The sequence below is a fragment of the Eimeria necatrix genome, genomic scaffold, assembly GCF_000499385.1.
Source record: "Eimeria necatrix Houghton genomic scaffold, Enh_scaff36, whole genome shotgun sequence".
Lineage (NCBI taxonomy): Eukaryota > Apicomplexa > Conoidasida > Eucoccidiorida > Eimeriidae > Eimeria > Eimeria necatrix.
The window spans coordinates 21,992-35,581 of record NW_013654102.1 but is presented as its reverse complement, the minus strand read 5'-3'; the positions used below and the strand labels follow the sequence as shown (position 1 = coordinate 35,581).

The window sequence follows — 13,590 nt, the reverse complement described above, 5'->3', positions numbered from 1 at the left end:
CCTTCTGGTTTCTTTTGCTCTTTCCTCTCCCATTTTCTTTTTCCCGTGGTGGAACTATCAAGTTTATTTTCTTCCTTTCAATTTACATCCATATCTACACCACAGAAACGAGTCGACGGGCACCGCAGACTCGAGACTGCCGCGGACGCGAGACGACGGCAACTCCTCCAGCGAGGGTGCCCTCGACATTTTCTCCCTTCTTCCCCTTTTCATTCTATAGAATTCATTGCTAAATTCCTCTATTTCATTCATTCACGCGGATCTTTTCGACTTGCCTGCGCCGCAAGGGCAGCCGACCCCGTCCTCATATCCACGACGGCGATCCCAAATTGCACGCAGCCAGGCAAGGTCAATAGGCCTCACTATCAGCAAGCCACAGCAGCAGAAAAAGCGCAAGATCTTCACACTCTGCCGGAGAGATGGAGGCTCTAAGGGAAGGCTTCGGCCTGAGGCGGCTGTGCTGCATCAGTGCCGTGGCGGCATTTTGCTTATTCGGAGCAAAGCCGAGCCAAGCGGCAGCTTCTAACGGCTCGCAGGTAGTGTCCAACCCATGGGGAGATTCCATGCAAAAGTTCAACATCCCATACACTCACGGTAGGCCCAGGACCCTTCAGCCCTCACCCCCGCCCCTGCAAGAGGCCAGACTCGTAGGCACCCCTGTGGTGGCTGCTTCTTCCGTTCCTGCTGCTTTCGCTTCTGCTGCAGCTTCTGCTGCAGCAGAAGCTTCTGCTGCTTCCACTGGCTTTATGGGGCGCATTCGCGTAGTGTGTGTTTTTGTGGGCGACAGGCAGCGGGGTATACGTAGACCTCGGGAACGAGAAGACAGTGAGCAACAAGAAGTACCGCGAGCCTGCGGGGAGGTGTCCTGTAATGGGTAAGGAGATAAAGCTGCAGCAGCCCACGACGGACAGCTCTATATGGCCTGGGAACTACCTGGAGAAGGTGCCCACCAAGGGGTCACCTCAGGACACGCGGCCGCTCGGGGGGGGCTTCGCCATGTGGGACACAAAGCCCGTCAAGATAAGCCCCTTGACTCTGTCAGAGTTGGAGACGCTGGCGCAGCAGCAGCGGGCCAAAAACGATCCCACCTCCCCCGCCTCGGAGAAGCTGGCGAAGGTCACCGACGGGCTGGGGCTGTGTGCGTGGTGGGCGTGGGCGACGTACGTGCCCAACGGGACTACGGACTTGAACGACAAGTACAGATACCCTTTTGTTTGGGACGAAGAAACCAAAGTGTGCACTTTGCTGGGAGTTTCCATGCAGCTGCTCGAGGGTGCCGGCAAGTACTGCTCCGTCGGCGACGCCTCCCCAGCCCTCACTTGGTACTGCTTCCACCCCGAAAAGACCACCCGGCTGGTTTCTTACAACTCCCCTTATGTGCGCGAAGACCACGCCACGGCTTGTCCCGAAAAAGCCGTTTTAGGAGCTCATTTCGGAACTTGGGACGGGACCACTTGCCAGCGCATGAAGGCTGCAAAGCAAATCACCGTCGGCAGCCCCACGGAGTGCGGCAAAGCTGTCTTCAAAGTTTCTTCTTCAGACAATCCCACGCAGTACACGAAGCCGCCCACCACTGAGGGCAGCAGCAGCACCAGCTCCAGCAACGCAGTGGCCACCATGTGGCCTGTGGGCGCCTTTTCCAAGGACCAGCCCCACACGCAGGGGGTGGGCACCAACTATGCCAACTGGTACACCAATGGTACTTGCGAAATGTATGACATGGTCCCCACTTGCTTCACCCTCGCCCCCAACCAGTTCTCGTTCACATCTTTGGGATCGGTCGATCCCAGCACTGCCGAGCTGCCCCCCTGCACCGAAGCCAGCGAGGGCTGGGAAATCTACGGCTACTGCGAGTGCGGAGACGGCCACTCGAAGCCCTGGAAGTGTGAGAACGGCCAGTGGGTTGGCGGCGGCGACGACTGCAACTGTGAGTCCACACTGGACCACTGGACCACTGGACCACTGGAACACCAATGGCCACGAGCGCACCACGCCGAGCCAACGCTACGGCGCAGCACTCTAGATAGGCAAAACCACTTAACTAGGAAAAGCACAGACACAAGTACCTGCACATGGAGAGGGGAGATGTACAGGCAAACCAACACCGAAGGACCTGGGAAAGGGAAACTTTAGAATGAGCGTGCACACGCAAAAAGGCACACGAAAACTGGAGACGGCTCGCTCAGATAGACAACAGCTGAGACAAACAGAGGCACTCTCTGAGACAGTTTAAAGCCACAGCGGGCGCAAGGCCTACACAGCTAAGCAGGCTTTTATCTTGGGGGTCGACATGCCTGGCTAGTTTGTGCGTTTGGCCTTGGGGGTCTGTTTCTGCAGGCAGCAGCATCCTTCCCGTAGCCTTGGGCATTAGCTTCGGCCTGCTTGTGCCGATTGCCGCTCTTATCGGCTACTTCATCTACAAACGGTACCTGATTCTAGAGTAGCTGCCTCGCTAGCTAGCCACCTACAATTCCAGCTAGCCACCTACAATTCCAGTTAGCTACCTAGCTTTCCAGACAGCCACGTACATTGCCAGCTAGCAACATTCCATGCCAGCTAGCCAGCTACATTGCTAGCTAGCTAGCTAGGTTACCAGAGAGCTAGCCAGGCAGCTCGAGATACAGGCTGTACAGCAGCCGACTGCTTGTGGCAGTGCATGTGCCTCGCAGAAAAAAAGACACCAGCATCGCAAAGAACCCTGAGAAGAAGAAGCTTCTGGACGGGGACGACGAGAGGGATGAGGAGTTCTTGAAAGTGCAAGAGAAGAGGAAGCACAAGCAAAGTGATTTGGCCCAAGAGGCCGAGCCTTCCTTCTGGGGAGGTGAGTCTAGCTAGCCCCCAGTTGTCGCTGCAAGCTCTACTCGAAAGCTTTGCCAGCACAAATCGTGCAAAGACGAGACTAATTACAAATGAAACATGCTAGTCTGTTGCCAAAAAAGGCCTTTTTAGAGGCTCAGCTCATGTGCGTGCGTGCATAATGTTTGTCTTTTTGCTGCAGAAACTCCCCAGGACCAAACAAACGTTGTGGTCGACCAGAACGCCCACGACGCCTACTACTAAATGACTCAGCCCCCTCAGTCTCCTTTAGCACAGAGACAAAGTCCGCCCTGGAAGGCCAGGCGGCTCGTTGGGGCGGGGCATTAGGGGCCCACAGTAGAAGAGGCTGCATGCATGCATACTTGAATGCAAAAATGCACGCAGGCATGCATATAGGCAGTTGCGGGGTCTGCAAGAGCAAGTAGCGTGGAAGCTCGACGCCCCACATGCATTTTCACTGGGGCTTTCTCTGTCTACTGGGGAGCCCCACACGTTCTCTTCTCTTGCAGGGAGACCGCTACAACTCAAACTGTTGAGACACTCTGCACTACAACACCCTCGAACAGAGAGGGCCTAGAATTGCTCCCTTGAAGCAGCAGCAGCAACAACAACCTCGCAGCGCAAAGCCCTTTGGACGGTGGGGCCATGCTGCTGCTTTCATGCCACCGCCTTCCGCTGTGATTGGGGCTTTATTTACCTGCCTAGGGGCCCATCTCTTGAGCTTACGGGGCCTCCGGGGATGCCTAGGGTCCCGCCAGCGAGCGGCTTCCCTTAGGCGCCCCTTTCAGGGGGCCCCTTGGGAGGGGCCTCTAAAGGGGCCCTCGAGAGAAAACCTCTAGTAGTCGCTCCCCAGCGGAGTGTCACTTTAGCGGCCCCACAGCACTTCTGGGGGACCCCCAAGGGGGCCCCTAGAGAGGCTTCAGAGGGGCCCCCGGACTAGCCGTACAGCGACGGTGTCGAAGACTGCGCTGAGTCCGACAGGGGGGCGGACCAGCGTGAGCGGCTTTTTCTTGCCTTTGTTGTGGTTTGCAGTTTGGAGGAATTTTGGCTGTCTTAACTTCTATAAAGTGAAAAGCACTAAGTGAATTTGCGCGCATATTTCACATTGACCCAGACAAGGCAAACGTACTGTAGAATAGACACCTCCAACGAAGGAAAGGCACGGGAGTAGCTGTAGCCAGGCTGCTGCTGTGCAGTTGCTGCTGCTGCTGCTGCAGCTGCTGCTGCTACCTAGCCCAGCAGCCCGTGCTGCAGCCGCCCAGGGCACGCTTTCAGAACCTTCGGGCCTCTTGCTTGCTGCTTTTTAGACTGAGTCCGCGTGAGCGTCTAGAGGGCCCCTTGCTGCTGCTGCTGCTGCTGCTCAAGAAGCCTCTGCTGAGGCCTCTTGAGCCGGCCCTCTCTGGTGCTGGCTGGCCCTGGCCTGAAAGGCCTGCTCTAGGCGCTCTTGCTGTTCCTGTCGAGAGTAGGCAGGAACAGCTTCCTCTTGGATGCTGACGAGGCTTATGCAGCCCTCGTCGTCCCCCACCACTACCACAGGCGCACAAGGTGCGTACCTGCGCACAAGTGTTTGCATGCACTTGCATGCATGCACTTGCATGCATGCACTTGCATGCATGCTCTTGCATGCATGCTCTTGCATGCATGCACTTGCACACTTGCATTCACGCGCTTGCGTGCTTGCATGCATGCCCGTGTTTACCCCAAACGTCTTGCCAGCGCTGCTGCTTCTACATGGGGAAGGTAGAGTGCATTGAACGCAAGGGAACGAGAAACTGCCCCCAATAAACAAACACGAAAGTAAAAGATTTGCACTTGCCTTATTTGGGTGAGCCGTCTTTTAGTCTGAGAGTCCGCACGGCGAGGGTACAAAACTGCCGCGGGATCTTCTGTTAGCTCTGCGCAGTTCCAGAGTTCAATTCGGCCATCGTCAAACGAGCAGCAGAATGAGGTCGCGTCATAGGGACTCCTGAGCGAACGTGCAGCAGCAGCAGCAGCAGCAGAAGCAGCGGCAGCAGCAGTAGTGATGGGATCTGTAGCGAGAAATGGAGCAGCAGTGGAGGAAGCAGCAGTGGCAGAAACAGCGCAACACTCCGGACGGGACAGGGTGAAGAAGGTAGAGGTGGATAAAGAAAGAATGACAAAGGGGAGAAAAGCAAAAAGGGCAGCAGCAGCAAAGACAGCGACAAGAAGAGAGGCAGCGGCGCAGCCAAGACGGCCAAAAGGGAGCAGCAAAAGAAAGCGGCGCAACCCAGCTCTTCTCTTATTGCTTGTGTTTGTGTCAGTTCTCTCTTTACTCCCCGAGTTCCTCCTTTAATCCCAAATGTCTTTCTTTGTCTCATTTATTTCCCTCAAATGGTCTTTTTTTTCCCAAGAGCCCTCACCAGCAAACGTCGCTGACCGCGCTGGGCGCCTCCGTAGAGATGAACACCTCCGCCTCCGCCTCGCTGCGGGCCACTGGCCACAGCCGCACAGTCCAGTCGGCGGAGCCGCTCAGCAAAAAGTTCGGGGAGAAGGGACTTAGCCGCACCTGAAGCAGCACCACTCAGCAGCTTGCATGCGCTGCGCATGCGCGGTGGCCCGCTGCATGCACGCATGCATGGAGCCTCAGTGCCCATGCGCTGCGAGTGGGTGCACCCATGCATGCAGGCTTGCATGCGCGGAGCATGCATGGCACGTCAGTACATGCGGGCTTGCATGCGCGGCGCATGCATGGTAAGTCAGTGCATGCAGGCCTTGAATGCGCGGCGCAAGCATGCATCAACCAATCAGGCTGCATGCGCCTGTGCATGTGCGCATGCGCCGAGGTAGACAGGCCTATAGGTTGTCCGCGCATGCAAGCAGAGGAGGCGCCTGGCGTGAAGGGGAAATACAGAGAAGAGGCTCAGAGCAGCACAGAAAAGAAAAGCAGATTTCGAGGACTCCGAAAGGCCAAGTCAAGGCAAGCGAGGAAAGACACCAAACCCCGAAGAAAGGCACAGAAAGACAAGACAAGGGAGCCGCAACGAGAGGCCCCAGAAGCAGCAATCCCAAAAGAGGCAAGAAGAAGGGGCCCCAGAGGCAGCTTGCTAGGCCAAAGGCCTGCAGCCCTTTGGCCAGCTAGCTGCTCTTGGGGGCCCCGGGGGCCCCCCAAGCCCACCGTGCGAACAGGGGCCTTGTGGCTCAAGTACGTGGCGAGGAACTGCTCGTTATAAGCCAACGAACACTTGTGAATTGCGCCGCCGTCGGTGGAGACGAAGTAAAGGCTGCTGCCATCGCCGTGGGCCGCCACGTCCAGCGACAGCCCCGAGGCGTAGCTGAAGAAGCGGCTGCGACTCATGTCTTTCTTGCGCGCCGTCACCTGCAGCAGCTGCGCGTTCGCAGTCCGCCGCACCACCATCGCCACCGAGTGAGTCAGGCCTAGCAGCAGCAGCAGCGGCACGCAGCAGCACGCAGCAGCACGCAGCAGCACGCAGCAGCAAGCAGCAGCACGCAGCAGCACGCAGCAGCAAGCAGCAGCAGAAAGCAGCAAGCAGCAGCACAAAGCAGCGCAATGCAGCACGCAGTTGCGGGTGCCCAGAAACAGCGCTTGGTGGGTTTTTGGGGACCCTAGAGACAGTCTTCGGGGACTTGCGGGGCCCCTCTAGCGACAGCATTTTGGGGACTTGAGGGGCCCCTTAGAGATAGCGCTTTGGGGGGCTTTTGGGGCCCCTTAGCACACATGTGGGGCTACAGGAGCACATTGGCAAGCTCTTTGCAGCCACTGCGGCGAATCCGAGGGCTTTGGACCAAGTGACCAGTGGTCACGCGCGGTGGGCCACCGCCCCATAGGGCTCTTTTGTTGTTTGGAGAAGTGCTGCGCTGCAGCCAGTGCTTTTATTTCGGAGCCAGCCCTGGCCAATTCTGTGACTAGCTAGCCAGTGGCGCAGCTAGCTAGCCAGTTATGCAGCTAGCTAGCCACTACTGATTCCGTCCTACCTTTTTGCATGCTCCACTGAAGGACCTGCCCGTCGCCCCCTGTGGTAAGAAGGCCCTCCGTCCCTTCCTTTAAAATCCACTTCAAGTCCCAAACAGTGTCCGAGTGCTGGCAGCCCTGCAGCAGCAGCAGCAGCAACAGCAGCAGCAACAGCAGTGGCAGCAGCAGTAGTAAAGGCCGAAGGGCCGACAGACAGACGCTAAGGAATGCCTGTCTGCAGTAACCAGCGCGGCTCCTGTGGGGTTAAAGCCGACGAGCAGCAAGACAACAAACAGAACCAACAAGCAGACGAAATTGTTCAGACAATAAATAAAATGCTCAGATAATAAGTGAAAAGTGTTGAAGGTCATTTGGGCAAAAGAAGCGGCCTGAGGGGTTTAGCCCAACAGCCCTGAAATGCCCCACCCACAGCCAAGTCATGGGGTGTACAGACACCTCAGCAGCCTCACCAACACTCCTTCGCTGCCGGCGCTGTGCAGCACTGGCTGATCGCGAGGCACCCGGACATCCCAAACACCAACCCCACCGTCCACCATGCCCCCTGAAAGCAGCAGCGCACACGGGCGACGGCTTCTGCTGCTGCTGCTGCTGCTGCTGCTGCTGGTGCTGCTGCTGCTGCGTTCGCCCAGGGCGCTGGGGCTGCAGGCAACTCTCGCTGTGATGCAGAACCCCAGCAGCACCTCCAGTTCTGCTGCTCGTCTCGCTCTGGCGGGTGCAGCAGCAGCAGCAGCTGCTGCTGTTGCAGCTGCTGCTGCAGCAGCAAGAGTGGCAAAGGCCAGCTAAGCACATCAGCAACAACGCGGGCGGCCTCTTCCCAACCACTCGAGGCGCAGTGTCCCGCAGACCACCCAAAACAAACAAAAAAGAATGAAGACTCGCAAAAAGATGGGGAAAGAATCAAGTAAATGAAGCGAATGGACCCCCCTACAGCTGCCTGTGCTCGCCTGCGAGAAGGTTGGGCTGCGAAGGCCCGAACTCAACAGTAGTTACTCCTGTCTTGCAGTTAATGACTCGCTGAGGGTGCAGCGGATTTGCAATGGACCAGAGAAGCAGCTTTCCTGCAGACACAGCAGCGACGCTGGGGTGTACGTACACCTCGAGTGTAAGTACACCTCGCGGGGTGTCTGTGCACCGCTCGTGGGCCGTCTGGACGCTGCGGGGGCTGCGGCGGCTCGGCAGCGGGGCTCTGCGGCTGTGGCGCGGCCTGCTGCTGCTGCTGCTGCTGCTGCTTCCTCCTCACCAGTCCGCCGCTTGCTGCAGTCGTAAGCGGGGCTGCTGTAAGCAGCACACAGAGTGTCTTTGTGCACTGGGTGATACGCCAGAGCCCTCACCCCATGGCCGTCGCACAGCGCGCGGCCATCGAAGTCCAGCAGCTCCTTGAGCTGCTGCCGGCTGCCCCCGCCTGCGCGAGCAGCAGCAGCAGCAGCAGCAGCAGCAGCAGCAGCAACAGCAGCAACAGCAGCAACAGCAGCGGCGAGGAGGGGGCCAGTGAGAGATTCACGCGCCTCCGGCGGCTCCAAGCCGATATGCTACTGGGTGCAGATAGTTCGTCTCTTTCGCAGCAGCAGCAAGAAATAGAACCAGCAGCAAGATCAGCAGCAATAGCAACATCAGCAGCAGCAGCAGCAGCAACAGCAGCAAACAAGCATGCATTGTCAGAAGGGCCTTGCTTTGCTGCTCGTCTTCTGCCTCGTCGGAGTCAGACGCGTCCCGCTGCTTCTCCTCCGCATCTTCTCCAAAGCCTGTCCTAACTGCAGCAGCAGACAACATCCCTGCCAGACAGACACTAGAAAAAGATGCTCGATGTGTTGCCGCTGCTGCTGCTGCTGCTACTGGTGAGCAGCTATGGGAATTCTGCTGCTGCTGCCGCTGCTGCTGCGTGCTGCGCACGCAGCAGCAGCGGCAGCAGCAACAGGGCAGCAACAGAAAACGAAGCGCCACCAGCACTGTCTTCAGGAAGCAGCACCACTAGCCGTCCTTCCATCGCAGCGGCTACGCTGCAGCAGCAGCAGCAGCAGGCATTCAGCAGCAGTAACTGAGCCCGCAGCTGCTGCAGCAGCAGCACGAGACAGCCTGAGCAACTTACTTCCTGTGTGGGATCCCATATCTGTGGGTTGTGCTTCAAGTGCATCTTCAGCTAGCTGCAGCGCCCTGAAGCTTCTGTAAATCATTTGCTGCTTGTGAAACTGCTGCTGACAAAGAGCAGCTTCGATCCGCAGAGCAGCAGCAGCCAGTGCTGCTGGCAGCGGCCCGTCGGCAGCCATCTGCGCAGCAGCACACAGACGCCCACGCCTGCTGTTGCTGCTGCTGCTGCTGCTCCCGTTGCTGTTGCTGCTACTGCTGCTGCTCGCTTAGTTTGACGCGAAGCCAAGCTATTCCAAGCAGCTTTTGCAGCACTTTTATCCCCACAAGAAAAGGCTGCGGAAATTGTGTTTAAAAGCTGCAGCAAGAAGTGCAGCAAGAATCTATGCTGCCGGGGGGCGAAAAGTAACGCGGCAGCAGCAGCAAAGAAGCAACAGACCAATAAAGCGTCACCAGCACCATTTTGAGCCCGCAACAATGCACCAATAGCTGCAGCAGCAGCACCAGCAGCAACAGCGACAACAGCAGCAGCAACAGCAGCAGCAACAGCAGCAGCAACAGCAGCGGCAGCAAAAGCGGCACCTTCCAGCCGGCCTTTGGGTCGATTTCTTTACTTGCGGCTTCTTGGCTTTCCTCGAGAAAAGATTCTTCTGTCTCTTCAAGTACTTGCCGCTGCGAGCGCCGGGGGGCAAAATTTGATGAAGAGCCATCTGCAGCAGCAACAGCAGCAGCAGCAGCAAAAGCGGCTGCTGCCAGTCACTGCGGCAGCCACAAAGTGTGCGGGTTGCTGCAGCAGCTCCACAAGCGGCAGCAGCACTTGTGACAGTGGCAGCAGCAGCGCCAGCAACAGTGCCAGCAGCAGCAGCAGCAGCAGCGAAAGAAACAGCTGCTGCTCCACCAGCTGTCCGCAGCAGCAGTTCCCCGGCTGCTCCCCAGCACCAACACCCGCAGCAACAACTCCAGGACCACCAGCAGCAACACCGGCAGCAGCAACGCCCGCAGCACCAGCAGCAACACCAGCAGCAGCAGCAGCAGCAGCAGCAGCAGCAGCAGCAGCAGCAGCAGCACGTCGAACCTGTTTGTCTCGTGTCTGCCCGGTTTCCCTCCCCAGTGCCAGTGCTGCGCTTGTTCAACAAACTTCCAGCAGCACGTTTTGTGTTTTCTCTTCCTCTGGCTTTTAGCGACTGCTGCGCCTGAGAGGCATTAAAGTCGGACTTGCGCGAAAGAGAAGCATGTGGGGAGCTGGAGGGGCCCCCGAGGAGCCCCCAGCGCTGCCTGAAGGCCGCGGGCGGTCCCGCGCTGCGCAAAGTCGCCAGTCCAGAGATAAGAATGTCCCTGGGGCTCTCAAACCCTCAGCAGCAAACTCTTCTGCTGCTTTTTTCCAAGTGTCTCTGAAGTCGTCAGTGCTGCGGAGAAACAAAAGATGCGCTGCTGAGAAGCAACTCGACACAAGTGGTGCAGCAGCAGCAGCAGCAGAGGAGCCCATGCAGCGGCGAAGGCAGCAGCGCCAGGAGCACAAGCAGTATCAGCAGAAGGAGAGAGCAGCAGCAGCAGCAGGAAAACAAGCAGCAGCAGTAGCAGCAGGAGAACAAGCAGCAGCAGTAGCAGCAGGAGAACAAGCAGCAGCAGCAGCAGCAGGAGAACAAGCAGTAGCAGCAGCAGCAGGGGAACAAGCAGCAGCAGGAGAACAAGCAGTAGCAGCAGCAGCAGGGGAACAAGCAGCAGCAGGGGAACAAGCAGCAGCAGCAGCAGCACAAGCACAAGCATCAGCATGAGCAGGTGCACAAGCGGCAGCAGCAGCAGCAGCAGCAGCAGCAGCAGTACAGTTTGCGGGGTTTGGCGGTGAGCGCGTCGTGGATGTCTGCGGGGGTGGCGGCCACTGCAGCAGAGAGGAGGGCGCTGGAGTCTGTGGCGACAGCTTTGAGTTTTTGTTGAGGGTTTAGGGTTTGGGTGTGGGCGGTTTTGAACTTGCGGGGCACTGCAGCACGAGCTGCCAGCAGCTCTGCGTAGGCCTTGTTCCTGGCAGCAATTTGCTGCTGCTCTTCAGAACCCATCACTGCGCAGCTCGAGGCCTTACTAAACAGCAGCAAAGTTTCCGTCTCCTCCAACTCCACCAGCAGCTCCCCGCCAGCCTCCGCCCCCCCGGCACGGGGGCCTTCTGCTGCCACGCCCAGCAGCAGCAGCAGCAGCAGCAGCAGCGGCAGCAGCAGCAGCAGTGGCAGCGGCAGCAGCTTCTTTGTTGCACTGCGTTGTTTGCGGCGGCAGAGCCGTAGGGCCTTAATTGCAGCAGCACTGAAGCATTAATTTTAGGATTTAAATGGCATTTTGGAGAATTTTGTTTTATTTTTTGAAATTCAAAAAAGGAAAACCAGATTTGCAAAAAGTCCCAAACCTCAGCAGCAGCTTGCCTGTGGGCTCTGCTTCTCGTGCTGCTGCTGGCTTCGGGCTTTCTTCTTGCTGCTGCTCTCCAGACAGCTCCAGGTCTGCAGCAGCACAAGTGCCAGGGTGTACGTACACCTCAGCGGGCTCCACGCGAGCCAGCAGTCCCAAAAAAATGAAGGAAAGGAAACAGGAAAGAAATAAAATAATTTAAAAGCATCTTACAGCAGCTGTGCAGTTTATTCAGGAACCTCGCATCTAAACGCATAGCAGCAGCAGCAGCAACAAGAGCAGCAGCGAGAGCAGCAGCAAGAGCAGCGTCAGCAGCAGCAAGGGCACCAGCAATATCAGCACCAGACCAAAGCGGCAGCAAGCAAGCAGCAGCAGCAGCAGCAGCAGGAGAACAAGCAGCAGCAGCAGCAGCAGGGGAACAAGCAGCAGCAGCAGCCGCACAAGCATACAAGAGCAAAAGCAGCAGCAACAGCTCAAGCAGTAGCAGCAAGGGTAGCAGCACCAGCTCAAGCAGTAGCAGCAAGAGTAGCAGCAGCAGTTCCAGCAGTAGCAGCAAGAGCAACAGCAGCAGCAGCGGGGAGAGCAGCAGCAGTTCCTGCTGCAATTAAAGGTGCAGTAAGGCAAGAGGAAACGGAGAATAACCACAGAAATGGCCGCAGCCAGCGGCATGCTTGCGTTTAGGGTTTAGGGCGTAGGCACTAGGGTTTAGGGTTTGGAGCTGAGGGTTTAGGGTTTAGAGTCTAGGGTTTAGACTCCAAAACACCTGCCTGTCTCAATAGCATCTACTGTTGTGCTCTCTGACTCCCCCGCTGCGCTGTATAGACGCCGCGGGGTTACGTTTCGCTCATTCAGCAGCACTTGATAGCTTCCTGGACCTGCAGCAGCAGCAGCAGCAGCAGCAGCAGCAGCAGCAGCAGCAGCAGCAGCAGCAGCAGCAGCAGCAGGATTTGTCGTCACGAGGAGAGTGGAGGAGATAGCCTAAACTGTCGAGAGGTTCGTTGAATCTGCTCTGGCTCATAGGGCGGCTGCTGCTGTCTCTGTTGCTGCTGCTGCTGCTGCTGCTGCTGCTGCTGCTTCCGGGTTTACGGAGCTTCACTTTGCCAGCAGCAGCAGCAGCAGCAGCAAATCTCCAAGGCACGCAGCTGCCAACACCTATTTGGAAGCGAAGCCAGAAGCTGCAGGCGCTCCCGTTTCCCTAAGTAGACATTTTCTTTGCTGCTGCTGCAGCTTCTGCTGCTGCCGCAACTTTTGTTGCTGCTTTTTGCTGCGCTGCTGCTGCTTGTACCTCGTGCTGCTGGTGCGCATGCGATTCGTGGTGCCTTCATTTGAGCTACTGTTGTTGCCCACTCTGCTCCGTAACTAAACCCTAAACCCTAAACCCTAAACCCTCAGCACATTTCACTTTTTGTTTCCTCCTTATTTGTACCATCTATGCAAAAGCGTCGTGGCGCTGCCGGACGACCTATGCCTACACTCTAAACCCTAAACCCTAAACCCTAAACCCTTAACCCCGAACGGTCGACCCCAAGGCCTTGGCCATGAACAGTAAGCATTGCCCTTCACCGGGGCGCTTGCGCTGCAGTTCCCAAACCCTAAACCCTAATTGAGAGTATCCCGCTGCGCAGCACCGTAGCCTGCAGCTCCCGCGGCCGTCTGGTGCGCGGACTGTCCCACGGGACTCCTAGGGTTTAGGGTTTAGGGTTTAGGGTTCACGACCGCCTGTGGAGCTCGCGCTGCGGGTGCGTCTGCAGCCAAAACCCCGTTTTAGGGTTTGGGGTTTGCGGCGGGGAGCCCACCTAAGCTGTCGGTGGCCCTAGAGGTCTTGGGAATTGGAGTTTCTCGAGATATTGAAGCTCGGCGAGTGGTGTTTTGCTGCTTGAAGTCGGATGTGCGTCGGGAAAGAACAGAGCCTCTGCCGGTGGCACTGCTGGGCTGCGAGGCCGTCAGACTGGGTCTGTGGGTGGCCATTTTCGCAGTTTTTGGAGCTATTTACTCTTAATTCTCGCTATTTTGCAAAACAATTCATTTGATTTTCCCCAAATGATGACTAACGCAGCCCAAACGGCCGAGACAGCCGCGCAAATGCGGCACACGCCGCACTGCACAGTAGAGGCGCAGGCGCTCCCCAGCCCGCTGCAGACTTCTACCCCTCGTCTTGTAATTATGAAGCAACTTTCTGAGCTATTTATTTCAATTCAGGAAAGAGCTTCGGGCTCAGCGTTAACGGGAGCTATTACATGCGGCCACAGCCACAGGACCGCCAGCAGCAGCCGCCGCAGCAGCAGCAGCAGCAGCAGCGGCGGCAATGAATGCAGCAGCACAAACGTCCAAAGTAGTATTTGTTTAAT

At 57.3% G+C, this 13,590-nt stretch overlaps 2 protein-coding genes across 2 annotated transcripts; one reads left to right on the top strand and one right to left on the bottom strand.

Annotated features, from left to right (window-relative positions):
- Window positions 1-419: 419 nt before the first annotated feature.
- ENH_00047860 (hypothetical protein) lies at window positions 420-3,060 on the top strand (the record flags this gene model as incomplete). Its single annotated transcript, XM_013581051.1, has 5 exons — window positions 420-594; window positions 788-1,927; window positions 2,338-2,425; window positions 2,670-2,821; window positions 2,999-3,060. 5 exons carry the CDS (start codon window positions 420-422, stop codon window positions 3,058-3,060), a joined length of 1,617 nt encoding a protein of 538 aa, XP_013436505.1.
- A 1,117-nt stretch (window positions 3,061-4,177) lies between these two features.
- ENH_00047850 (axonemal inner arm I1 intermediate chain dynein IC138, putative) lies at window positions 4,178-13,210 on the bottom strand (the record flags this gene model as incomplete). Its single annotated transcript, XM_013581050.1, is given in 14 exon segments — window positions 4,178-4,370; window positions 5,199-5,344; window positions 5,954-6,213; window positions 6,772-6,886; window positions 7,219-7,514; window positions 7,714-7,827; window positions 8,010-8,171; window positions 8,440-8,520; window positions 8,856-9,033; window positions 9,434-9,561; window positions 9,927-10,194; window positions 10,199-10,257; window positions 10,677-11,009; window positions 13,039-13,210. Coding segments are annotated over 14 exon segments (2,505 nt in total).
- Between the last annotated feature and the right edge of the window lie 380 nt (window positions 13,211-13,590).